General features: G+C 49.1%; 9 protein-coding genes across 9 annotated transcripts; 2 read left to right on the top strand and 7 right to left on the bottom strand.

The window, feature by feature from the left end:
• Positions 1-352: 352 nt before the first annotated feature.
• BC939DRAFT_390025 (kinase-like domain-containing protein) lies at positions 353-1,650 on the bottom strand (the record flags this gene model as incomplete). The annotated part of the gene is made up of 3 exons (XM_051551899.1): positions 353-657; positions 809-1,348; positions 1,524-1,650. Coding segments are annotated over 3 exons (972 nt in total), but the record flags the coding sequence as incomplete, so codon positions are not given.
• An 888-nt stretch (positions 1,651-2,538) lies between these two features.
• On the bottom strand, positions 2,539-8,231 carry BC939DRAFT_526488 (P-loop containing nucleoside triphosphate hydrolase protein). Its single transcript, XM_051561367.1, has 12 exons — positions 7,836-8,231; positions 7,555-7,744; positions 7,199-7,458; positions 6,277-7,101; positions 6,082-6,181; positions 5,905-5,990; positions 5,072-5,820; positions 4,575-4,989; positions 4,258-4,473; positions 3,730-4,157; positions 3,358-3,636; positions 2,539-3,136 (listed from the first exon to the last, which is right to left on the bottom strand). Exons 1-12 carry the CDS (start codon positions 8,092-8,094, stop codon positions 2,744-2,746), a joined length of 4,200 nt encoding a protein of 1,399 aa, XP_051415059.1. The 5' UTR covers positions 8,095-8,231; the 3' UTR covers positions 2,539-2,743.
• Positions 8,232-9,232: 1,001 nt separating this feature from the next.
• Positions 9,233-11,062, bottom strand: BC939DRAFT_47564 (UNC-50 family-domain-containing protein). The gene is made up of 7 exons (XM_051558518.1): positions 10,769-11,062; positions 10,530-10,576; positions 10,381-10,406; positions 10,188-10,253; positions 9,977-10,097; positions 9,610-9,854; positions 9,233-9,485 (listed from the first exon to the last, which is right to left on the bottom strand). The coding sequence occupies exons 1-7, from the start codon at positions 11,012-11,014 to the stop codon at positions 9,358-9,360; spliced, it is 879 nt and encodes a 292-aa protein (XP_051415058.1). The 5' UTR covers positions 11,015-11,062; the 3' UTR covers positions 9,233-9,357.
• Positions 11,063-11,206: 144 nt separating this feature from the next.
• Positions 11,207-12,846, bottom strand: BC939DRAFT_442656 (uncharacterized protein). Its single transcript, XM_051554424.1, has one exon. It carries the CDS (start codon positions 12,562-12,564, stop codon positions 11,311-11,313), a length of 1,254 nt encoding a protein of 417 aa, XP_051415057.1. The 5' UTR covers positions 12,565-12,846; the 3' UTR covers positions 11,207-11,310.
• An 822-nt stretch (positions 12,847-13,668) lies between these two features.
• Positions 13,669-15,758, bottom strand: BC939DRAFT_442652 (SGS domain-containing protein). Its single transcript, XM_051554423.1, has 5 exons — positions 15,396-15,758; positions 15,140-15,268; positions 14,741-14,995; positions 14,322-14,623; positions 13,669-14,141 (listed from the first exon to the last, which is right to left on the bottom strand). The coding sequence occupies exons 1-5, from the start codon at positions 15,524-15,526 to the stop codon at positions 13,855-13,857; spliced, it is 1,104 nt and encodes a 367-aa protein (XP_051415056.1). The 5' UTR covers positions 15,527-15,758; the 3' UTR covers positions 13,669-13,854.
• A 349-nt stretch (positions 15,759-16,107) lies between these two features.
• On the bottom strand, positions 16,108-18,401 carry BC939DRAFT_442650 (uncharacterized protein). Its single transcript, XM_051554422.1, has one exon. It carries the CDS (start codon positions 18,301-18,303, stop codon positions 16,210-16,212), a length of 2,094 nt encoding a protein of 697 aa, XP_051415055.1. The 5' UTR covers positions 18,304-18,401; the 3' UTR covers positions 16,108-16,209.
• A 146-nt stretch (positions 18,402-18,547) lies between these two features.
• Positions 18,548-19,626, top strand: BC939DRAFT_474559 (40S ribosomal protein S14; the record flags this gene model as incomplete). The annotated part of the gene is made up of 3 exons (XM_051558430.1): positions 18,548-18,550; positions 19,003-19,387; positions 19,559-19,626. 3 exons carry the CDS (start codon positions 18,548-18,550, stop codon positions 19,624-19,626), a joined length of 456 nt encoding a protein of 151 aa, XP_051415054.1.
• Positions 19,627-20,022: 396 nt separating this feature from the next.
• Positions 20,023-22,165, bottom strand: BC939DRAFT_47479 (uncharacterized protein). Its single transcript, XM_051558445.1, has 3 exons — positions 22,111-22,165; positions 20,916-21,964; positions 20,023-20,824 (listed from the first exon to the last, which is right to left on the bottom strand). Exons 2-3 carry the CDS (start codon positions 21,727-21,729, stop codon positions 20,124-20,126), a joined length of 1,515 nt encoding a protein of 504 aa, XP_051415053.1. The 5' UTR covers positions 21,730-21,964; positions 22,111-22,165; the 3' UTR covers positions 20,023-20,123.
• Positions 22,166-22,465: 300 nt separating this feature from the next.
• BC939DRAFT_442643 (uncharacterized protein) lies at positions 22,466-23,787 on the top strand (the record flags this gene model as incomplete). Its single annotated transcript, XM_051554421.1, has 2 exons — positions 22,466-22,697; positions 23,625-23,787. 2 exons carry the CDS (start codon positions 22,469-22,471, stop codon positions 23,636-23,638), a joined length of 243 nt encoding a protein of 80 aa, XP_051415052.1. The 3' UTR covers positions 23,639-23,787.
• Positions 23,788-24,281: the final 494 nt, after the last annotated feature.

Genomic DNA, 24,281 nt, shown 5'->3' with positions numbered 1-24,281 from the left:
ATCCGTCATCTCTTCTGCCTAGACACGTCCAATTTGCCAATGGTATCCAAATACTCGAGCTCTGTCGACCATATACGGGGGGGGGGGTATATTCCTCTGCGGACCAAATCGCTTTCTGTTGCTGCCCTATCTAGACGTCCTTAATGGCCAACTCGTCCAAGGCAGTGTTGACCTTTTCCACATCTTCCTCGTGAGTCTCCTCGGTACCGCTCAGGTTGAGGCCCTTCTTGCTTATGAGAGCAGCACTGACGATATCATGGAAGCTGAGCGTGCTTGTTGGACGGCCCTTGCCGCCCCCAACGACCTCGTCATTCTCTTCTCCAGACCCAAAGGACGATCCTGATGAGTTGGCCTGCATCTTCTTGATAAGACCGACTGCGCGGACGGCCTTCTTGAAGGCCTGGCGAGCATTGAAGTTCTTGCGCATCCCAGGCAACAAGTTGACGCTGTCGGCGGGAGAAACAGGTGTGACCATGTCTTGCTCCAACATGGCACGGAACCAGGGGTGGGCCAGAGCTTGGGTAGCAGTGGGTCTTTGATTGGCAGGACGAAGAAGTGAGTCGATGAATGATTTGGCGAGCTGAGAGATATCCTTCCAGTACTCTTCCTCATACTCGTATTCTCCCGAGATGATGCTCTCGAACAACGAAGGTTGGTCTATATGCAGAGAGATACAACAATAACAACAAATAATAATAATAATAATAATAATAATAATAATAATAGTCCGTTGTAAGTAATAAGGTCCACAGTTCCACACCATATTCAAAAAGCAGTGTGGCAAAGACGTCTTCATTTTTTTGCTTACCTTCGCCCCAGAATGGCGTGTATCCGCAAAGAAGGGTGTAAGCGATGACTCCGACGCTCCACATATCCACAGGCTTGCCGTGTCCAATCTGCTCCAGGACTTCGGGCGCGACATATCCAGGGGTACCGCAGGCGGTCATGAGCACATCGTTTCCGCCCGTAAGGACCTTGCTCAGCCCAAAGTCCGTGATCATCAGCCGTGAGTTCTCAGACTTGTCCTCAAACAACAGATTCTCCGGCTTCAAGTCGCGGTGGACGATGCCCATGCTGTGGAGGTATTCGACACCCAACAGGATCTCGTGGACCAAACGAGCGGCATCCCCCTCAGTGTAGAAACCTTTGTTCAGGAGTTGATCAAAAAGCTCTCCGCCCTTGGCGAGGTCCGTGATCAGATAGACGGCATCCTCGGTCTCGAACATCTCCAGCAATGATACGCAGTTCGGGTGACGGACTTTGGACAGGATTGAGATCTCAGTGTCGAGCATAGTGCCTTTTCCTTGGAGGGTTTTTTTGAGAATGATCTTGAGTGCGTACGACTTGCCTATCATTCATCAGATGCGTGTAGTGGGACATTTAGTACACCATGCATATCTGTACCTCAAAAAAAAAGGCGCTCAGACCATCCTCAAATAGAAAACTCCCATTTTGCATGCTGCGTTCTTTCTTTGTTTCTTTGTTCACGCGCAGACTGATAATCCCATGACATTCGAACGTACCAGTCGATTTGAGGATAATCTCCTTGACGGTCGCAAACGTGCCCACACCGAGGACATGGTCTGTGACAGTATAGAGCTCCAGCAGTTCCGGATGGACCTTCGGTCCATGCTCCTTCTCCCTCTTTTTTTCTGCGGCCGCTGCGGCTGCGGCAAGCTTCGCCTCCTGCTGTGCGGCTTCCTCTGCTGCGCGTTCATCGTCGTGATCGTGACCGATGTGGGCATGGTTCTTGATCTTGTCCAGGATTTTCATCATCTTGAAGAAATGTGTGTTGAGTGAAAGAAAAAGGGAAAAAAAAAAAAAGGTGTCGAGTGCTGCGTTTGACTGGCGTAAGGCAGTTGATTCAGGATGCCTATGAAATGCAAGAAAAACCGGGCGACGTTTAGTTGAGCTATTCAAAAGGCGTGATGTTGAGGTGGGTTGCCAGCAAGCACGAAGAATTCGCGAGGTTTAGGCCATTCTCCTTGCCAGAGCTTGAAAAGTTTCCTCGAAGGAGACCTTCTCGGTCTCACTTAATTCCTTGCTGAGCTCACCTTTGTGTTTATACCGAAAAAAATATAAAAAAAGTTATAAAGGTCGACCGAGTTTGCTGTTGAATCAGATTCGTGAAAAGGACAGGTTGTTCAAGTTCGAAAGATGAGGGATGGTGCCTGATGAACAAAAAAACAAAAAGAAAAGATGAGTGAATATCATTTTGCTGCTTTATGAATCTTTTAACTGACTTTTTTTGAAACGTTGTTTTTCCTGCCCACTCCCGGCTGGTGCAATCCTAACACGGGTTGTACAGGCGACCAATTGAGCCCTTTGAAAAAAAAAAAAAAAAAAAAAAAAAAACACGAACCTTTAAGAGCTCTGGGATTTCTGCAGAGAGGAATGAATGAAGAATAAGCCAGGGGGGAAGGATGAAGAAGGAAGAGTGAAGAAAGTCAAGAGAAGAGGTGAGGGGGAGAGGTGTTCCTTTAAGCGTTTCAGAGGGATGGATGGATGTACTGACCACAGACTTGGCAAGGTATTTTTGCATTCTTTATTTGGATTCGGACCTTGTGCCATGTGGGCTGAGGTGCTGAGGTCCATTGCGACCTTCCCTCGTGAGAAGATGCACTCGAGCAATGCCCCCTTTCCCATTATTATCCTCAAGCAGTAAGCATCTTTGATTCCCGGGATCGCCATGATCATCAGTATCATGTGCTTCGCCTTTATAGCAATAACACCTGTTCGTATATCACCTCGAGCACAAGGACCTTGCCCTGGCAACAAGGGTACCCCAGGCCATCACCCTGTACAGCATCATCAGCCCAAAGACTATTCCAATACAGCGCTCCAAACTCTGGTCCGCAAAATCTAAAAATTCTAACACAGCCTCACCCTTCTGAAAAGGGGTCGACGATGGTGGTGTCTGTGTCAAAGATGCGTTCGATATTAAACCTATATCTGAAGGAACGATCGATGCCGATGCTGATGCCGATGTCGATACCGTCATCATAGCCAGGCCTCGAAACTCGTTTAAAGACAGTACTCGCGCAGAATACCGAAAGATGGAGGCGAAGTTCATCTGACAAAGGATCCATGGCAGTTTCGGTGTCAGAAATCCTGCCATAAAGGACATCCACAGCACCTATTAGATGCGAAATAAAAAGACATTAGCAGTTAGTTGGAGATGTTAGACTACCTCGTTTCAGCGGGATGTAGGCACATAGTCCAAGACGAAAAGAAGGCGGGAGTGCCGCGGAACATCCTCCTTCCATCCCTGTGTCACAATGCTGCTTTTTTTGTTCGGAGTTCTCGAGGCAGCCACGCTCATTCTTGCTGTATCTTTTCAGGGATGATGATTCGTACCGTTGAGTTCATAAACGCCACACCAAGGCCTCCATTCGATACGAACCAGGATGAATAAGCAATACCGAGGCTTTCTCCGGTGGTGATGTATGCAAACATGACCAACACCATGGAAGAAACACTTTTGACGTTCGTCTGGAGCCCTGTGACTTGAAAGATAATCCCTGCGGAGAGGCACGCGCTGAGTAGGGACAACGGCAACTCGTTGATCATGTACGAAACTAAGAATGCAGTAGCGTCATATCGTCCGTCAGAGACCTCGCGAAAAGCAATGTCTCTCTAAGATTTCAAAGAAAAAAAAATTCACGCCTGAATGTTAGGGACAATATTTCCTCGTACAGTTGAAAAGTTGCAAGCTGACAATGAACATACTTCTCTCGGAAACACCTCGATGTGAACCATGAGCCCCGCCAGTGTGGCTCCCATCAATTGGTGAAAAAGTCCCAAGCGGTTGAGCAGGCCCACGGAGGTCGATTCCAACCTCCAGAAGAAGATCACCGTCAGGAGCACAATGAGAACGGGCTGTAAAATCCGGTTCAGATAGGAGCCCGGTTGCCTGATCGCGTTCTTGAACGAACGACGTGTCAAGATGCTGATTGAACTGGAAAGGCTAGCGCGAGCACGACCGGGCGTTTGGATCTGATTCTGGGAAATCAGAAAGCTGGCGCCATCCATCGTTTGTTGTATTTCCTTCTCGCTCTCCTCGCGATACAAGGCAAAGAGCGCGTCCGTTGTCGCTCTGGATGATGCATAAAGCTCTGCAGAACGCGAGTTGACAGATATTGTGTCAACTATAAAATCTAGCGAAAATAAGACAGTGCAGGTAGGAGTGAGTTGAAGCGAGGGGCGCAATTCGAGGTGCATCGGACGCGATACAGATCACACTGAGAAAAGTCGTACCTGGAGGATTCGTGTGTTTGGGCATGACATGCCCTGCTCGCTCAAAGAAATTCACTGCCTCGGTTGCTTTTCCTGCAAAAGCTGGTCTTCCGCCTTCCATCAGCAAAATGACATTATCGAACTCATCCCAGATATCCCCTCGCGGTTGGTGAATTGTACACACAATAGTTCTTCCACTTGCTGCTATCCGCTTCAGCAGCTGTACCAAAGAAAGTGCTATCAGTAAAAAAATTGGTGAGTTGTTTTTGTACGCCAATAGTCTGGCATCACGACATCATATCCAATTGGAATCCTATGCTCCACTGTTCATCGCTTACCGGTCAACGCATCCAGACCGCTGGTGGGTTCGTCCAGGAACAAGCATGCAGGATCTGTGACCATCTGCATACCAATAGACACGCGTCGTTTCTGACCTCCAGAACATCCCATAGTGCCGTATCCTCCGATCATCACATCGGCGCATCCTCGTAGTCCAAGCACGTCAACGATCTCCTCAACCTTGACCCACTTTTCAGCTTTCGACAATGAGCGGCTCATTCCAAGTTCTGCAGCATACCGAAGGGTCTCTCTGACAGTGAGATGTGGCATCAAAAATCCATTGTCTTGTCGGACATAGCCGCACATAGCGTTGGTCTGGGCCATGGTCGGATTCTTGATTCCGTTAAAATACAAGTTGCCAGACACATGCATGTTGGAATAGTTTCTATTGAGGAGGGTGTTGAGCAGTGTCGTCTGGAGCGGGAACAAGAGGTCAGCAGAAATTGGTGGCGTTGGCATGTATGCGGGCGTGCAACCATAAAAAAAAAACACTCACCTTTCCTGAGCCGCTTCCTCCTAAGATAGCAGTGAGCTGTGCTGGTGGGATTTCGAGGCTGATGTCCTGCAGCAGGGGCTTCTGCATAGCCTGAGATCGCCGCGTCTCCGGCCACCACCCACTGATGTATCCTGCCCAGTTTGATCGCACCAGAGATAATGATAAATTCTCGACTCGAATAGCCACCGACGGCGTTTGCCCCTGATGCTTGTTATCATCAAGCGCGTCAAATCGCAACTCATCCAGCTCTGTCATTGCGTAATGCGCTTCCCCAGCGGGCAGTTTACTCTCGTCAAGAGTGCGCTTGTTACTAAGACTCGCTTTGGTTATATGGCGCCTCTCGCTGTAAATTAAACTCATCAGAACTCGGAACGCATGCTCGATCGGAGACCCATTAGCCGCCTCATACACTTGATCCACAGGTCTCGCCAACAAAACCGCCCACGCCGCCACAGTATAGACACAGAAGTGGATCAAAAGTAACGCGATCGGGCCTGGGAAGAAACGAACAAGACCTTCAAATTCGCTCTGCAGAATCGTATTTCCGTTCCATGAAGCACATTTTGATGGGTCCGGTAGCTCATCAAGACCATTGGCTGCCAATACCTTGTAGGGGCAATCGAAACTACGGTCCGAGAATTCCAGACTGATAAGGATTTGGTATGTGAGACGATGGAAGGATATGTACTTGAACCAACGGAGTAATAGTGGGATTTGACTTGAAGAAACAATGAATCCTGCTGATAGGGCTTGAAGCAAGAGAATTAAAGCGCGTTAAACAAGAGTTCGTGTCAACAACTACCATAAGGACAATTCACTATTCAAGTTATTACCAAATGGTAAAAAGAACGCGCTTCCGATAAGTGTCGCTCGGTCAAAGTTACGTTCCAGAGCTGTACATAGCAATGCCAACGCGGATCTAACGGTCGGGAGGAGAGGGAGGAAGAGGGTTTAATGAAGAACACAAATGTTGTACCTTGAAAAGTCAAGCATCCGTTCTAGTACTTTACATAATCAATTGGAAGAGAATGTTGACCAGCATATACCATTGCAAGTACGCGCTCGCATCTGTCCGAAACCCTACTGTCATATATATGATCAGAGAATACACTGCACAAAGCACAGCAACATTCGTGTCAGTCTCGAGCAACAACAACCTATCCTTTCCTACAAAAAAATATATGTCGTATTACTACGTCCGTTACCTGAAGTATAAACGACAACCACCGGCAAGCTACAAATCATATGGCTCACTATGAAAGCCGTCGGACCATACAACCGCTCCCTCCTCTCCCTCTCAAATACCCTCATGTCCGCAACCCCCTTGTATATCGCCAAGATCATACTGAGATATGGCTGAAACGCACACAACAGATAACACACGCTCCCACGCGCCCGAATCCCTGCTTGATCTCCATCCAGCCTCCAAAATACAGCCGCGACCGAAAAAGCGAGCAATATGTGAACTGCAAGCGAACCCCAGTACATGAGCGCGTCCCTTCGTGTGTTTAGCCAGTTCCGTTTGCAGAGGACCAGAATTTGTCGTCCCAGATCCGTGTTTTGTGGTCCATATGTCTGATCCTGCGTCGTCCCACAATTAGCGGTTGAGATTTGCGATTGAGTGGTTGTAGCAAGGTTCGGTGGATCTAAAACCGAGAACATTGAGTTCGAGGCCGGATTCTCTGTATCAAAAGGTAATCTACAACAATCTGGATCGTCCATACGGTCGAAACTTGGCGATATCCCTGATGATATCGAGCTGCAAATATCCAATGCATAATCTAGTGGATTCATATACTCTGGACAGGGCTCGACCCCAGCCGACACAAACCACGACAGGAGCCGATTGATAGGGCCTGCGTACACTACATTGCCGTGCGAGAGTAGCAAGAGTTGACATCCTGATGCCGAAAGCAAATGAAAGATCTCGGAGCGCGGCTGATGGATCGAAAGAAGGATTGTCTTGTTGGAGGATTTGGCGTACGAGTCAAGCGTCTTGACAATCTCGAGTGCCGTGAACGCGTCCAGCCCTACGCATATGGGGGAGGGGGGAGGGGGGAAATAATTAGTGTCAGTCCATAGTTGCTCTGTTACATGAAGCAGGTGCGCAACGCGATCATAACGCACCTGAGGTGACCTCATCGCAGATGAGCATGCTTGGACGGGTCAGCAACTGAATCGCAGTCGAGACGCGTCGCCGCTCTCCCCCACTGATACCTCGCGTCCCTCCTTGACCCTCCTCGTACCCCTGCGCATCCCCTACTCTGGTATCAGCGCACTTGTTCAATCCGAGTTCAGTAATGATCGACTCAACTAGCTGCGCTCTCTCTTCTTTCGACATGGAGAGTATCCTCAGGTCTGCTGCAAATCGCAGTGTCTCTCGTACCCTGAAGAAATGTCACAAAGACAAGAGAATATTAATAACAGTTAAAGATGAACTCGTCTCCACACCGCCTTTAAGGCAGAAATAATACTAGACATACGTGATGAAAGGCAATAGATGGTCTTCCTGTTGGAGGTACCCGACCTGACCAAACTTCCTGTGCGTTTTTGGGCTTCCACCATTAAAAAGAATGTCTCCAGAGATCTTGATCTGTCTTTTATTCACCCTTCCTGCAATCATATTCAACAGCGTCGATTTCCCGGAGCCAGACTCTCCCAAAATGAGGCACACTATCATTGACATTAGTATTGGTTGTAAGAAGATTGCAAACTGTCGCATGCATTTTGAAATGAAGGCCCCCGATGTAACGGTCCTATGTACCTTGGCCAGGACCAACAGTAAAGCTGACGTTCCGCAGGATTGATGAATCTGTGCTCTTGTCGTCAGATGTCGTATTGCGCCTTGCACTATACTGCTCAAGAGCTCGATTCCATAGTCGCCGCATTGGGCCTGGTCGAGACGCGAGTGATACAGTCAAGTTACTCACCTGCAAGGCAATCCCAGAGGCAAAGAGACCGGGATCAGTGGGTGATAAGCCTGCCAAAGACTTTTGCTCACAGTTCGCAGCTGAATTGTCCATTGTGGGAATGTTGAGGTGCTAATGTAACACTGTTGCGTTACAAATGTGCGAAGCGAAGGGAAAAGAGCTTTCAACCTGTTTATACCTCGCCTCCGGCTTTTGGTCACTTCTAATACCTTTTGGATGTTCAGATGTCCTTTCGCCAACATATCGACCTCCAGAGGACAACAGGCATCTTAATAATCAGGGGAGAACCGCGGTACCGAATACCCCCTTGATAACCTCCTAACTCTGGGAATGGAGTAAATCATTGTGTAGCGCGTGGCCCCTTGGCTCCATGTAAACTCTCCTTACAGTTCTCTCTGAGCGACGTACTTAGCATACGTTGTTGACGGTGCTTGCTTTATCAATTGCGGGAAAAAGCAGAGGTCGTTCAAGGGAGTGATACGACCAGGTTTTTTTTTTTTACCTGCGGTAGGAGGTAGATATGATGAAAGTTCCTACTGAAAGGGTCGATCCAAATTTAGCCTTCAGGTCATTGCTAGGGGTATAGTAGTATCACCGCCCAATTGCCTTTCACAACCTGTCGTGTGGTCCCGAATCCAAGGTATTCGTACCTGATCCGTCTCTCTCCTGACCTCCTTATTACTTACTCCTCGCGTAGTATCGCGCCAGCAGAATTAGTACGCTCGACCAAACCATTGTAATCAAAGGCATCGAGTGAATTTTCACGGGTTATTCCTAATACACCAATCCGCTGCAAACTAAGATACGGCTCAACCAGCCCTTCCCAACCCTTATACCTCTAACGTACATTGCAGGCTTGAGAACATTCTTCATAACCTTAACCGGATCCAGTGTGCTGATCAGGTCCAACGCGGCCCAGCGTCTTATAAAAAAATCGAAATGTGTGGACTGCGACGCGTCAAAGACTGACGGTTTATCTTGCGACGATTTCTACCTCACTCCTTGCGGAAGGATCGGTTGATGATACCCAATCGCAGGTAGACAACATCGATTCCCTTGGGCCCGATCTTCGCGTCTCAAAGGGTCCGTAAAGCAACTCGGTCCGCATGATGACGCGCAGATAGACGACAAGTATCAACTATAGGAATCCAATATCGGCAGCAGCACCAATGTGGTTTACGTCTCAGCCGATCAACTTGCATAGTTATGAGTCTAAGCTCTTTATATTTTTCTCAATTAATGTTACAGCTTTATTTTGTCTTCTCATGGATCTTCAAGCGTGTCCTGCCTATCGAAGAAAGCCGACAAGGGACGTCTACCAGCTGTCCTATTTTTTTCCTTCTTTTTCAATTGATCTCATCCAAAATACAATGCAAGAACCTTGGAGCTGATGTTCACTCCAAAGATCAAAGCCAGAACATAGAGGATAACAAAGATCGTAATCGGATATAAGAACATCTCTGGATGCCTCAGGAATGGCAATGCTAAAAGAACGATGCGAGAAAAAAAAAAGATTCGAAGGGGTCAATATTTTTATATCTTGCATCAACCACAAATAAGATCGTTAACTAGAACACCAACAGTTCCAGTGTTGCACTTTGGACTTACCATTGTACCCCAAGAAGGTGATGTAGCAGTAATAAACGATCGCAGTCATGTACAACGTGTTACCGAGCATCGCGCAAATCCAAAAGTCCTTGGCCAGGATCTTCATAAACACCATCTGGATGATATACAGCAGCGCGATCACCGGCATGAACGCGTTGCAATGGATGTCGAATGCGTACTGCCATTCGACCGACTGATCTGTTGAGTAGACGCTTGCCCTTGCAAGAAATCTGTTTGCGATAGTCCTGATCGAGATGGGTCGGCAAAAAAAAACTTATGAGAACCATGGTCGTTGCTTTTTGACACACACACACACACACACAAAAAAAAGCGCCCTCAACCGCAAGTCAAGACTTCGCGCTCTTACCAGCAGACCGTCGCAACAATCACTCCAATAACCACGAAGTCGACAAAGACCATATATAGCATCATCCGAAGGATGCCCGTCATTCCATGTCCATATACCAATCCCCAAGCGATCGCCGAGCCTATCGCAACGTAAAAAAAAAAATAATCGTATATGAGATCCCTTGCCACTGTCATAGGTACAAGAACCAAAGTCGCGTCATTGTACTTACAACTCAAAATCCCTGATAGAATCACCATGAATGCTGGATCGTCTCGTGCCCATTGATTCTTGGTCTCTGTAATGACGAACGTGCGATACATTCAGTTAGTCAGTCAGTCCTGATGCCATTGATGTCCAAATCGTTTCCATATGCTGGAAAAGGAACACTCCCATGATCCCTGTCGACTGCAATCCTCCCTTACGTTTGTGGTAATGAATGTTCCGATATCTATTAGACAGCAACGAAGCATTTTTTTTTTATATTTTTTTTCAAAGTATCAATTAGCTCTGACCATAACAAATCGCAAACCAAAAGTGTACTTCAAACAGTTTCTGTCTACGATCGACTTACACTATCCTTGGCGATATGCAGAGATAAGCCATCTGCCATAATGCAAACTAAAAGTCGGTAAAGTGGTTGTCATCCAGGGTTAAGCAAGGAAGGCAAAGTAGGAAAGTCCACATCCTGTCAATTTCGCACTGAATCCTGTCGTGCACGTTGCTTTGCTCTCTCCACAGCAGCATTCATCGATATATAAATATATATATTCTCTTTTTTGGTTGCAAGGAATTCTCCTCCATTCCGCGTACCTGGAAATCCATGTGGGGGAACCTGAATAGTCGCCTCAGAAACAAGGGCATAAAGCTTGTTATCCCGCCGCTGGACCCATGCAGGTTTCCATGAACTCGTCTACTGCCGCCATCTGATTTCCTCCGACCGAATCCGTCGCTGGGAAGACCGATGGTCAGCCCGCCCTGTGCAGGAAAGTAGGATGCATTTGAGCTCTGGTTCGGTGTGCTCCTCCCTGGCGTCGAGTTCAGAGGAAGGATCGTCATTGCAAAAATAAAAAAAGGTCGGTGGTCAATGTGAAGCAATGGGAAGCCGATGCCAACGCCCTAAGCTTACTCGTTTTTGCAAGTCTCAAGTCTCAGATCATGCACGTGACCATAAAAAAAATCCAAACTCCCAATTCCGCAATTTAGGGCCATGAAGCCTTGAGAACAACAGGAGCAATTGGAAGAGAATATGCTTCGTTTTCCGTTTATTTCAATACCAAGATAAACAAAAGTGAGAAAAGTACATGAGGAGATGGGAGGACAGAAGACAAAACAACTGCCTTTCTACCTGTGTTTTAATAGCGACCACCGCCATATCCACCGTGTCCGGCAACTTGACCATGCCCATGCCCACCAAAGTCCAGCTCTGAAGGCTCGGCACCATAGCCATCCATGGCATTGAAGTTCTGATGGCGCGGTGACGCAGCCCTGGCAGCTGCAGGAGACGCAATCGGATGCTGGGGATACTCATCGTATCCAGTGTTGTCATAGTAGCCATCGTTAGTTTGGCCGCCATGCTGACTGTAGCCATAACCATCGTCCTTCTGGCCATTGCCATAGTACTGGTTGTTGTCGTATTGGTCATGGCCATGGTACTGATCCTGGTGCATCTTGCCCGCGTGCATGTTGTTAGTATACCCAACAGGTTCTTCGTAGTACTGGTTGTGGTTGTCGTATCCGTCGTTGAAACCGGGTGGTGAGGGAGCATGGTCGTTTCCATGAGCATTGGGACGGCTCGAGAACGGATAGCTCTCGACAGCCTTGGGTGCACCATAGTCCATCTCTCCGAACATCTCCGCGGGCATCTTTGAGCGCTGACGACGACGTTGCCAGCGAACGAGAGCAAAGGCGACACCCAGCGCTGCGACAGATCCAACAGCAATACCGGCAAACTTGAGCGTGGACATGACGGAGCTGTTGTCAGCCGGTTGTTGGCACTCGTTGTCCGTTCCAGGGATTCCAGTTCCGGTGCAGACATTTGAACCATTGAATACAGCGCAATACGAGAACGCAACGTTAAGACAGTCTGCGCTGGTGACACAGGGTTGAAGCGGCTGGGCAGCACAGACATTGGCGACCTTCATACACATGCCAGTGGTAGAGTTGCCAGCGAGACCACAGATCTGCCCTCCTGTGCAGGTCAAGGAGTTCAGACATGAGCCATCGGTCGGAAGCACAGGGGCGGTTGTTGTTGGAGCTATTGTGCCTGTGAGTGTAGTGACCACGGCTACGGTGGTCCTCGAGGTGGTCAAGGTATGGACAGCGGTCGTGGTGACACTTGCTGTTGTTGTTACAGCAGGTGCAGTGGTCGTGGCAACTGGAGGGGCGGCCGCGGTCGTGGTGGTCGTAGTCGTGGTGGGAGTAGGTGTTGCAGCTGAAGGATGAGGCGCCCCGGTCGCGGGTTCGGTCGCGGTTTCGGTCGCGTGTTCGGTCGCACCGGGTAGTAGAGGGCCATGAGTGAGGCCCTGTGCGTGGGTAAGAGACGGGAGGGTGACCAGCAGCGAGGCTGCACACAAGGCCAGAAACTGGGTGGCCCTTGATAGCTTCATGTTAGGGGTTTCTCTTGGAAGGGCGGGCAAAGCAGGGAGGAGGGTGAAGAAGGATGAGAGGAAGGGATGAGACAGGAGGGGTCTTGCGAGATGAGGTGGGATGAAGGAAGTTCGAGGCGATGGAGGACTTGGGCGAAGGGGGTGATCGTCAGAGGGTGCCGGGCTGGAGGCGGAAGGGCAGGGGATGGGAAGAAGGCAGGGGGAGAGGAGGCGAGAAGGAGGGGATGGACTGGCAAGAGGAGGAAGAGGGCTCGAAGAGTAAAGAGAGAAGAAGAGAAACAAGAGAGCAGGCTGTAGGAGAAGGGGAAAAAGACTATGGCTGGGTATCAGTTTCAATATCGGGCATCGGTATCGTCAGCATCTCTTCCTCCTCATCGATCGATACACATTCCTTGTAAGCCGGCGACGGAGGCAAGGGCGAAGGAGACGACGATGGCACTTTGCTGGCATGTCCTGGCATGTCCGAAAGCACACTCCATCCAGGTTGGATCCATAGCACAGCTGTGCAGCCCTTGCTGCGTGAAGATCCTGGGAGCTGGGACAAAGCTCATATGCTCCACCTGCCATTCCTCAGCTCAGCCATGCAAGCTCGTCCAGCCTCACTATATACTTTATACACATCCCTGTCACCCTGTCTTCGCAACTCAATGCTATTTATCCGCTACGACAAATAAAGGCTGTTACGAAGAAGGGGATGGACAAATCATGTTCGACTGTTTGTACCCGACTCGTATTTCTGTTTGTTTGCTCTCAAGAAAAAGAAAAAAAGAAAAGAGCAATCAACTTCATAATCAAAAGACGCAGCAACGACCAATGCGACCATGATGGTCCAGATCACGGAGGCTTAAAAGTGTTTCTCTAGCCCACATACTAGTCCATGTAGGCACTACAGCAATGCCACATGCAGCGTGCCGATATCTAGCGTGCCAATAGATCCATAGTGCCCTTCATACCTCGATTGGTTTCACTGTCCAGCTGGGATGTATATTACTTGCAAAGGCTCCCTTTTTTTTTTTGGAGCACTGGCGTTTTTCTCCACTTCAGAGTCAGGCTCTCCAAATATCAGTGAACAAGTGAACAGCCCTCAAAGTGCACGAACAATTGCCGCCAAACAGCTTTGGTTTTATTATTTGGTGGGCGACTAGCATTGACATATTTGTGTGCTATGCTGTATACAAATAGCATTGTTTTTTCCCTCCCTCTTCCTTTGCATTTGTATATAGGAAATAATCAATTCCTTGATCGTGTGTATGTGGTGTGTGTGAATGGATAGCATTTGCCATGATCTCTTTACGGGTTATACTTCTTGGCGATCATTCCCTCTGGAGGACGCGTCTCAACAGTTCCCTTGCCGACCTCATCCCAGTTAGTCGACAAGCATGTGCCATTGCTCTCCGTAAAGCTCTTCATCATAGCCCGCTTCGCATTATCATCAGCATCCTTGTAGATCTGTGCGAACAACTGGTTCAGTGCCTTGTCCCCGTCTGCCTTCTCCTCATCCTTCGCTACCTCCTTCTCCAAAGCGTCCCAATTCTTGGCCTTCTTAGAGGATGTCGGGTATGCTGGCGTAGCACTCGCTATTGTTTGTTCATCGTCAAGTCAAGCAGACAAGAGAGAAAAACAAATAAGGAATAACGAAATAGTATCACAATACGTTAATAAAGATTGCAACTTCTCTCTTAGCGTAATGCATATTCAGCCCATTATAAAAAATATATAAAAAAAAAGGGAAATGGGCGCACGGATAAAAGACCCACCTGAAACAGTGGCCATGGAGCCTGCATTAGCATCGTTGCCCTCGAGAGCGCCCCACTTGATACCAAAGACCTGCTTCTTGAGCTGAATCTCGATCTTGGTGGAAAGGACCTCGTATTTGCTCTCCGAGGGGATCACCTCGTGGCTTAGTGGGTCTAGCTCCAGATTGTAGTCTGATCCGGTCGGCATCTTCACAGACACCGATAGAGCCTTTTCAGTAATGTTGATGTCGACAGCTTCCTTCTTCGTGTTCTTGATAAACACGCTGATGGTGACGAAAGTGTCGTTCTGATACCACTCGTGTCTAGTAGTCCGAGCAACCGGAATTATGTTAGTAAGATCCTCTCTCTCCCTCCTTCTCTATCTGGTCATTACGTGTCACGTTTCAGAAGCGAAAGACCAGCAAGAGTTAACCCCGTACCTGACACGGTGGGCCGCAGGAGTCAGGGGAGCAGGGACTGGAGTCGTGGCGGGTGAAAGAGACACGGTCGGCGATGCAACTGGGGTAGCCTCTGAAGCTGGAGCTGCTGCAGGTGCAGGCTTGGGTAGCTTCGCCAACTCCTGCTCGTTCTTACGGATCCAGCTCGCCAACGTGCGCTGTTCAGGGCTCAAAACCTGACATGCCTCCAATGCGAGCTTGGCTGTCTGATAGTCTTGGAGATGGAATGCCGCCACTCTAAATATCAAGCAAGGGAGGATTTTTTTTTCAAACGTTTTAGTGGCAATGAAAAATACTTGATATGAGAGGGGCGGGGGAGAGAGTAGCCAAAACGAAGTGGATTATCAACAAAACAGCGTTTTTTTGTTTGTTTGTCCTCACCCCTTACGAAGCTGGGCCTTGGCCTCAACTTCAACATCCACACCAGGCTTTTCCTTGATAAGTGACAAAGCCCGAACAGCATCCTCGTAGGCCTCCTTGTCCTTTCCAAGTTTTTGATACGTGGCAGAGCTATGAATATGAAGGAAACAGGGTAAGTTTCTCAGTTTTGAGTGTTATGCTATCTCAGTTCAGCATAAACGTTCAACGACTTGGACAGTGAGTGTTCCCCCCATCACAAACCAGCTGGCTGGCTTACCGCTTCAAGAAGATCTCCGCATGAGTCGCGTTGATCTCAATGGCTTTGGAATAATAGCTCAGGGCCTCTTCATAGTCCTCATCTGCAAAGGAGTGGCTGCCCTGCGCGAACAAGTCTTGGACACTCGTCATTCTGTGGATATCGCGTCGAATGTGTGTGTGTATGTGTGTGTATGTGTGTGTGGGATTCCTTCTGGTGGGAAAAAAAAGTGTGTGGTTTTAGTTGGTTTGTCAGTGAGGAGTCTGTCGTCTTTAAAAACAAGTACGAAAGAAAGCTCGCGGCGATGCATTACTCTTACCTTTTTATGTTGATGGAAGTGATGGCGAAGATTGGATGGCGATGAAGGAGCGAAGAGAGTGCGAGAGATGAGAAAAAGAGAGACAAAACTGCTTGCTTTCCTTTTGTTCGGTTCTGTGAACTCCGCACAAAACGGATCGGTGGCGACGGCATTTTGCACCCCAATTAGGTTTCGACACTCGGCTGTGCCTTCCCGCAGTGCGCGTGTATTTTTTTTCCATGCCCTTCCATGACTATTTCCTTGGCTGCACACACACACACACACGGCAGAAAAGCCATTGCTGCACAAGGACCAGTTCGGGACATTCATACATCGCATAATGCATAGAGGACTTGCCATTCCTCAATTGTTACTTTATTATTGTTGTGCTGCTGTTTCGATATAATACTACCGCAAGTTGCTTGAGTGCCAAAAAAAAAAAAAAAAAAAAAAAAAAACTTTAAATATGAACAGTTTTGCGCGATCAGCAAAAAGAGATTATAGAACAAAAATCGTGTAGCGAAAGCAAAATCAAAATCAGACCGCGATATTGATGACGGCACCTTCAGGCGTCGAGTCCCAGAAATCAAAGAGTGCTTCCTTGGGCAGTGATCGGAAACCTACAGTCTTGCTGACCGGACCATAATTCCTGAACATGAACTTGAGCGCCCTGTGGCGCAGGCCAGTTTGTCCACTCAGCCCTGCGCTATGGTAAATCCTTGCGACAGTTTCAATATCGATCTGCTGGTGGAGCACCGAGCTGCAGAGCTGGACCAGTCTCTGCATCACATACATGCTACCCATGACAAGCAGATCTGCAATTGTATCCGTTAACATCCCCTCAATTGTGTCCGTGTACAAGTAATCGACAAACGCCTTGACGGTCTCGTATGACTCGGGCACCGTAAGGGTGTTCGTTTGGGCTTCGAGCATTCCAGACTGAACCATGTTGGCGAAATGTGGCCACCGCGCCATTAGGATCAACTTGTGACACAAGATAGGATCTTGTTGAGGACTGTGAGCGCGGCTGGAGGACGGTGTCTGTCGCTGTGATCGGATCCTCCGGCTCATGATCATCGGATGACTGTCGATCATCATATCGTGATCACCACTACTGTCCGAAGGCGCATAATATCCGCTGAAAGGTGCCATCCCCTGCAATGAAGTAGCCTGAGCGTCCACTCCTGTGCACAGAATTTGAAAATCGGCCAGCGACATCTGATCCTGCAGCAATCTTCCAAGCTCATATCCTATCGTCACGGGTGGCTCCTGGAAGGTCCCGTACTCTCGTAAGTCGATCGTGAGCAGCTGTTTGAAGTACTCGTCCGACTCGTGGACGTCACCGATCAAATGGAATTGTTCACCGTCCCTCTCCATAGAAAAATAGTGCCATGTGCAGTCTTCGCCCAGGACCTTCCAGTCGTCGTGCTTTATCCACTGGAAACAATCTAGGTCGAGGGTCCAGATACCACCCGTAAACTTTTGCAGCTCGTAGCGGACACCTTGGGAAATGACCACGACAAGGTGATGTCCACAGACCTGTGAGAATTGCTGTGCAGCGACGTTGGGCGCAATATCGTTCGACACATTGATTTTTGTGACTTGGTATGAGTCCATGTCCATGTAGGCGATCACCCCTGTACGATCCATCTCCTCGTTATAGCCGCCGTAGGCAAACAGCTTGTCGCGATATATAAACAGCGTGTGCGTGTACCGGGGCACGAATTCAATAGATTCCTCCCACTCCCAGGTTATCAAGTTCAGGCAGAGCAGCTCCTGCGAGACAGCCTCCTGCTCAAGGCAGCCACCAGAAACGTACAATTTGTCGTCTACAATCGTGGCTGCATGCTTCACCCTCCCTGTCGGAATGATACCACTCACATCGGGCGTCTCCCAGGTCAGGGTCCGCACATGAAGGACATGAACATCGTTGCAGTACTGGTTCCGCTCGTCGCTTCCGCCAAAGATGACTACGCGATCGTCGCCCCAAAGACTGGCCGAGTGGTCGTTACGTTTCGAGGGCGGTTCGCCCTTGGTGTAGATCAGTTTTTCCCAGGCCATTGTATCGACATCGAGCCGGTAGAGATCATTGTTGACCGCGTCTGTATATTGATGGAACCCTCCGAAAACATAAAGCCACAGGCGGTCCTGGCCCTTATCTCGCTCTGTATCTTCCCGACGGCCTGCTCTGAATTTGGAAGAAGGTCCTGAAGCTGAGGTGCTGCTGCCATTACTGATACCGTAAAATGATTCCTGAAGCCCTCGCTTGGCGGTGAAGCTGTCCTGGCGGGAGCTAGCTACGCTAGGACCAGAGCTTATGCAGGTGATAGAGGCATTAACGATGCATGTCATGCGGTCGCCTTGAGTGGGTCGGGGGACGATCGATGTGTTGATACTTCCAGTATGGGGCTGAAAGTTGTATGCACTGCTACTGCTACTTCCTATAACGCTCTGCTGCAGCTGGTGAAGGTTCTGAGAGGAGCCATGGTTGGACGGCATTGCCTGCTGCTGTTGCTGCTGGTGCTGGTGCTGGTGCGGCGTGGAATGAGTGCTGGACTTAGTATTGCTGCTGTTGTGGGTATTGCTTTGAGGTTGACTGAATGGGTGCGCAGGCGACAGAATGCGTCGCATACGAGCGAGAGGAAGGCAATGGTCCTTTTTTGAAGCGGAAACAAGGGAAGAGCTGGAGTGGGGTAAAGTTCACGGCTCGAAACAACCGACTAGAGAGGTTTCCTTTTGTTAAGCGTGGAGTAGAGAAGTGAAAAGGTCATCACGTGCAGATGTGTCGTCACTTTTTTTTGGGAGGATAAAGGGGATAAAGCAATTGGCGCCTGAGTGGCCAGTTGCAACTCCTCTTTCCCTATAGCTCACCAAAATGGTAAAATATTCTGCGTTGACTGATATCCATCGACCGATCATACACCAAACGCATCCATCCAATTGCTCTACAGGACCAACGACATCCATCAATCGAACCATTTCAACTCCAACATCTTATTGATCTTCGACGGCCCTCTCAGGCAGGCAGAAGAGATGAGACCTGGTGGGAGACCTTCAGGCAGACAGGATGAAGACAGAATCTTGGGAGCAAAGCTGCATAACTCAATACAACGGCGGCTATGGTGCACCTTGTAGAAGCGGAACGCATGATGGCACTGCCGTGTTCAGGACAGGATCTATATCGCCTATCAACCGCAATATGTTAATCCAGCCGACAACCACTCGTTCCCCCCCCTCCTCCTCCCACATATACACACACACACATTTCCAACTATGAACCTCAATTAACCACTTGCAACAAATTATCGACACATTTTATATCCACAACAGTCCAAGAAGGTCAAGTCCACCCCTAAGGTTCAGGAGAACATCTCGCTCGGCCCCCAGGTCCGCGGTGACGAGGAGGTCTTTGGTGTTGCCCACATCTTCGCCTCCTTCAACGATACCTTCGTCCACGTTACCGATTTGACCGGCCGTGAGACCATCTCCCGTGTCACCGGAGGTATGAAGGTCAAGGCCGATCGTGATGAGGCCTCCCCCTACGCTGCTATGTTGGCTGCTCAGGATGTCGCTGCCAAGTGCAAGGAAGTCGGTGTCACTGCCCTCCACATCAAGCTCCGTGCCACCGGTGGTAACCGCTCCAAGACTCCCGGTCCCGGTGCCCAGTCTGCCCTCCGTGCCTTGGCTCGTGCCGGCATGAAGATCGGACGTATTGGTAAGTGTTACAAATCATGTCGGACGTCCATTCGTGGTTTTGTTGTGTTTTTCGGAGCAATCCTGTTTCTTCTGCCACCTTAAGGAAGGTGTGCTGGAGAGACACGAGCGTTCTTGAAAGAGCAATAAAATACTTATGCACCTCCTTCCTCTATAAATTCTCAATTTATAGAGGATGTCACCCCCACCCCCACCGACTCTACCCGCAAGAAGGGTGGTCGTCGTGGTCGTCGTTTGTAAAAGAAAGGATATGCAACATCGAATACAGCTGGCCCCCCCTGCTGTTATTGCACTCGTGTTGTATCTTCGTTCTTTTACATTCTGGACAAATGTCTTGGCGGTTTGAGCTGGTCTCGTTTCTTTCTTTCTTTTGGCGACAATCTTATATCGATCGGTCAAGACTCGACTTGGGAGAAGCGATTCTGGTCATGGATTTCCGTCACGGACAAGGGAAAGGACGCAAGGAATTAGGAACTTCAATAAACGCTTCAACAACAACCACAACAAAAAAGTCCCAAAGACAAACCGCCTTTTGAGTCGAAGCACGAATGTACTCTTTTAGAACGGGGGTTTTTTTATTGAAATGAACTCGGTACTTTTACTACTGCTTGTAATCAATTTAGCTTTTGTTTGGTTGTTTGGCATCGTTTTTGTTACTTTTGATGATTATAAGTGGTTTTTGCGGTATACATGTGTGTCATGATGGTTGTCTGTGGACCGGGCTATTACTTGGGTGTTTACATTTCAGAGACACCTGTGCGGGTCTTGGTAATCCCCGCATAGCTCAGAGGACTATTACTACGGCTGATATGATCAGCCAGAGCGGATCCCCCAACCTCCTGACGAGTGCTGCTGATGTTGCTGAACATTCCCACATCTACAATCGACAGTGACGAAAAATCGATCCCGTTCAACGAGGTTAGACCTTCGCCCTCCTCATCCAACGCGAAAAGACTGATGGGTGTCATGGTCCCATGCTGCTTCAACAGGTGCTGCTGCCGCTGCGTCTCTAATCTGGAGTTTGATCCGACGGCGCGATTCAACTCCTTGGTGATCGTTGCAACTGTAGTGTTTGCTTTCGAGCTATCCACAGAGTATCCCTGACGGTCACTATTGTTGGCCCTGTGCGACAGCGCCATTTCTGCTGATACGTCTCCAGTCGCTAGATCGTCATCCATAGCAAACTGGACTTCTTCTGCATTATGTGGAAACGGACAGAACGGATCGAGTGTTGTGCTTCTCTCTTTGTAATGCGATCCCTCTTTATGCGACATATGGTGTTGGCTCTCGTCCTCAAATAATGATCGATCCTGCTGTGTATACGACAAAATTTGTCCGCCTGGAATAGCCAGGGCTAACGTCGAGATGGATCCGTCCGCATGGTCCAGCTCTGTGAGCGAACGCTGGAATTGAGATCTGCTGTTCGCCTGCACTGTCCCTACTTGTACATGGTTAAGGTGCAACGTTGCTATTAGTGTCATGGCACATTCCGCATATAGTATTCCTTCAAGAACGACCCAGGCACTCACCAGCCAGATCAGTACAAGAGCCGCTTATGCTGAGCAGGATCTCGTCCTCATCTTTGTCATCGCGCATAGATCCTGAGGCGGGCGAGGGAAGCAAGATGGGCCGGAATTCAGCGTCTTCCTGTTTGCTCTGTCGTCTCTGTCGCTCGTGGGCTGTCAAAAGATCGTTGAGAGAGGCGGGGAGGAACCCTTGATCCAGGCTACTGTCGTCGTCTGAGTCTGAAAGTTCGTTCTCCTGCATTCCATTATCGTACCCAGCAAAGCTACTTCGTCGACGCACAGTCTCGCCACCACCACTTTGACTATTGTACAAGTCGTGTAGCTCCGGGATCGAGTGCAGCCTTAAAGGTGAAGATGAGTTGGTGTCGGCCTCACAAGAAACTGACAGGAATAGGGCCTTGTTGCCTGGTTGGTGAAAGGGCGATGTAGGCAGAGCGCCTCCTTCATGTGATAAAGGCGTCAATCGAAAGATGTCTGGCAAAGACCGCTGCCGGATCGGCAAGGGGGCAGCCAAATGCTGACGCGATCGGTAATCCAGTAAACCCAATGGAGCAGGCGATGCGCGACCGGGATCTGTGCCTGCAGGCTCGTCATCTGAGAATGGTGAGCGGCGTTCGCCAATGTCCATTGAAGAGTTCATGTATAGCGCATTTCTTAGATTCTCTGAGGTTGCCCTGTTCAGTACCGGCCTCAAGTATCCCTGCTGACTTGCCGATTGGCCCATAGAAAACTCAACATTGTTGTTATTCAAATGCAACGTCTGCTGCTGTGGCAAGGTCGATCCATAAGGAGGTGACAAGGGTTCTGAGGGCCACATATTGTTGCTAAGAATAGCACCACTGGACGCCCGCCTCTCCAACCTTGTGCGGCCTAGGTTGCCACCAGGTAAGAATGCAGAAGTCTTGCGATCTGGTCCCAGGAACGAGTGAGACAAAGAACACTTCGCGCCAAACTTGCAGTTGCCCTTCAAAAAGTATTTGCAGACGAAGTTTTCTGATGGTGGATCTCTACTGTGCGAGAAAAGACAGTTCTTGCCGGCAGTGCACGCGCCGCTTTTGAAGAATTTGCAAGGGATGTGTTGGAGATTAGACGCTGTTATTGGACCGAGAAGGACATGGTTAGCTATAAGTTGCATAAATGACGGCCTGTGCTCGCCTCCAATAAGGCCCTTGGCTCACAAGACGAACGGAGATTGTACCTTTCGAAGACTGAGAAGGCGTGGGTGTTTGTCTGGGGAAGGGCATGACAGGCGCCCGATCCATGGGCCACAAAGGAGGTCGCTTGACGTTGAGGCCCATTCCGAAGCTATTATAGTTGCTGGGAGAACGGGCCATGGCTCCCGAGGGTGTGAGGGGCGGTGAAGCAATATGGAACATGTCGATTTGTGGGCCTTTTGTGGGATCGTTCCAGCGGCTGGGATCGAAGTTCAGTGGGGAGTCTTGATTCAACCCCTGATAATGTTGCGCGTGTGTGTTGGCGGGCGAATCCAAAAGCGAGGGAGTCATTGGTGAGTTCATGTGTGAATCTATCACTTGTCCGGCTTCTAGTCCTTGGAAATGAGAGAGCTGGTGCTGTTGCTGCTGCTGCTGCTGCTGCATAAAATGGATCTGACTCTGCATGTTGAGATGCTGTTGCTGCGCCGGCTGTTGCTGTTGCTGTTGCTGTTGCTGAAAGGCGCTGGAAGCGGACGCTGGCCTGGGGATTTGTTGTTGCTGCAGAGGATGGATAGATCCGTACGACTGAGATACCAGCCCCTGGTTGAGTACAGAGTGGCCAGACCTACTGCTTGAACAATCAAATGATGCAGAGGATGTTTGTTGGTTAGCATTGGCAATGTAGTATGTGGTATTTTTCGTTATCCATGTCGGACCAGCTGCTTTGTGGTTCCCATCTATGGCTCTTTTTAGTGTCAGTTCGCACTCCTGCAATAGGCTTCTAGCCTCGACTCTTCAGGGGCGATCAAACATAAAATGATATATAATGCAAAGTGAGAAAAAGGGGGAAGAGGACAGTGAAGACAGGATACGCCCGGCAACACAATAAGAAGAGTATAATAAAATATAATGAAAGAACCAAGCGACTTTTGCAGATTGCGATTCCAGGTTGGTCTGTCCGGCAGCATCTTACGTCCTGTCCTATCCTGTCCTGTCAGAGTAGAGAACAATGTGCTATCTGCATCCTCTGCTCCTTTGTCGAGGACGCAAAAATGAAATAAAAGAAAAAATAAAGTAGCATCTCTCCTTGTAGAGTAAGCAGGCAAGAAGAAGGAGCGGATGCAAGGCGGAAACAGGACAGGATAGAATAGGATAGTTGGCGTCTTTGCTGTCCAATCCTTTAATTGCGTACTCCCAGTCCGGATTGAGTACTCGTTGCGCCCTGTTCGCTTCCTTCCTTCCTGGAAGTGCTCTTTATGAATACATTGTCTTCTCTCTGGGCGAGCAATGTAGGCAAGGGAGTAAACTCGGAGCGGAAGCGCAGGAATGCAGTGGGAAGTGGAGTGGAGAATGGACTGCTCGCTCATTGTGTTCGATAGTCCCATGCATGGACCGTGACCCCCGCAGACGGCTCTCCGGACCCTCTTTTTTTCTTTTCTGTGTCGCCCATTTTCATTCAGGAGTCTCATAGCCACCATCACACAAAAGAGCCAATGACACTCTGTTCGTGGCAAACATTGTCGCCTTGTTGGCCTCTGTTGTTCTTCCCTCTCCTTACCTCGGCAACGGTGAGTATTCATTGACCACCCAGGGGTTTCCAGCCTTGTCACGGGAAGCAATTGACCGTTGCTGTTGTTGCTGCTGTTGCTGTTGAAGCTGCTGCTGAAGTTGAAGCTGAGTCTGGAGTTGTTGCTGTTCCTGCAAATGCATTTGGAATGAGCCATGCAACGACTCATTCAACGACTGAATCTGTATAACGGGCGTTGGTTGTTGCGGTTGCTGTTGCGGTGGTTGTGGTTGAGTCGCTTTTAAAAAGTCTTGCCGAGGGGCCGTGTGGTTGGAGTGGAGCTCTGTCTGCTGCGACTGACGGGGCACGACCGCTGAGCCATTGACCGGCTGTTGGAGCGCCAGCATTTGGTCGTTTATGACGATAGGACCGCACACTATTGGCGTTTTGTTCTGGCTCTGGTCCCTCTTTGTTTGAGTGTCGTGCTGCGACGGATGTGAACGTTGTTGTCGCTGTTGGGGTATCCTTGCTGCGGTTAAATATCTCCAATTGATTAGTGCTTGTAGGGACAGAGAAGATATTGGAAGGATGAATTGAACAGAAGAGAGTCGAAGAAGCAAAAGAAAGAGAAGAAGAAGAGGGAAGTAGGTAGAAACCACGTATACTTTTTATAGCAGAGTAGAAAGAGGAGGTGACAAGGCCCTCCTC

Source organism: Gamsiella multidivaricata, assembly GCF_025024155.1.
Source record: "Gamsiella multidivaricata strain RSA 2152 chromosome Unknown BC939scaffold_13, whole genome shotgun sequence".
NCBI lineage: Eukaryota > Fungi > Mortierellomycota > Mortierellomycetes > Mortierellales > Mortierellaceae > Gamsiella > Gamsiella multidivaricata.
The sequence above is the reverse complement of the archived record's forward strand: the minus strand, read 5'-3'. Positions and strand labels throughout refer to the sequence as shown.

Bases quoted from the DNA above. Each gene is read 5' to 3' on its own strand.
- BC939DRAFT_47564 (XM_051558518.1), bottom strand. From the start codon at position 11,014: ATGACGATCCTTCCTCTGAACTCGACGCCAGGGAGGAGCACACCGAAC. The intron at 10,407-10,529 runs GTAAGTCGATCG...GCTGTCTAATAG, and splicing joins TGCATATCGCCAAGGATAGT to ATATCGGAACATTCATTACC. The intron at 9,486-9,609 runs GTAAGTCCAAAG...TCGTTCTTTTAG, and splicing joins CACCTTCTTGGGGTACAATG to CATTGCCATTCCTGAGGCAT.
- BC939DRAFT_442656 (XM_051554424.1), bottom strand. From the start codon at position 12,564: ATGAAGCTATCAAGGGCCACCCAGTTTCTGGCCTTGTGTGCAGCCTCG.
- BC939DRAFT_442652 (XM_051554423.1), bottom strand. From the start codon at position 15,526: ATGACGAGTGTCCAAGACTTGTTCGCGCAGGGCAGCCACTCCTTTGCA. The intron at 14,624-14,740 runs GTACGGGGTTAA...TCGGACTACTAG, and splicing joins CCTGCGGCCCACCGTGTCAG to ACACGAGTGGTATCAGAACG. The intron at 14,142-14,321 runs GTGGGTCTTTTA...AACAAACAATAG, and splicing joins CTCCATGGCCACTGTTTCAG to CGAGTGCTACGCCAGCATAC.
- BC939DRAFT_526488 (XM_051561367.1), bottom strand. From the start codon at position 8,094: ATGGACAATTCAGCTGCGAACTGTGAGCAAAAGTCTTTGGCAGGCTTA. The intron at 7,459-7,554 runs GTATGTCTAGTA...ACATTTCTTCAG, and splicing joins CATCTATTGCCTTTCATCAC to GGTACGAGAGACACTGCGAT. The intron at 4,990-5,071 runs GTGAGTGTTTTT...TTCCCGCTCCAG, and splicing joins GAGGAAGCGGCTCAGGAAAG to ACGACACTGCTCAACACCCT.
- BC939DRAFT_442650 (XM_051554422.1), bottom strand. From the start codon at position 18,303: ATGCGACGCATTCTGTCGCCTGCGCACCCATTCAGTCAACCTCAAAGC.
- BC939DRAFT_47479 (XM_051558445.1), bottom strand. From the start codon at position 21,729: ATGTGGCCCTCAGAACCCTTGTCACCTCCTTATGGATCGACCTTGCCA. The intron at 20,825-20,915 runs GTGAGTGCCTGG...ATGTACAAGTAG, and splicing joins CTCTTGTACTGATCTGGCTG to GGACAGTGCAGGCGAACAGC.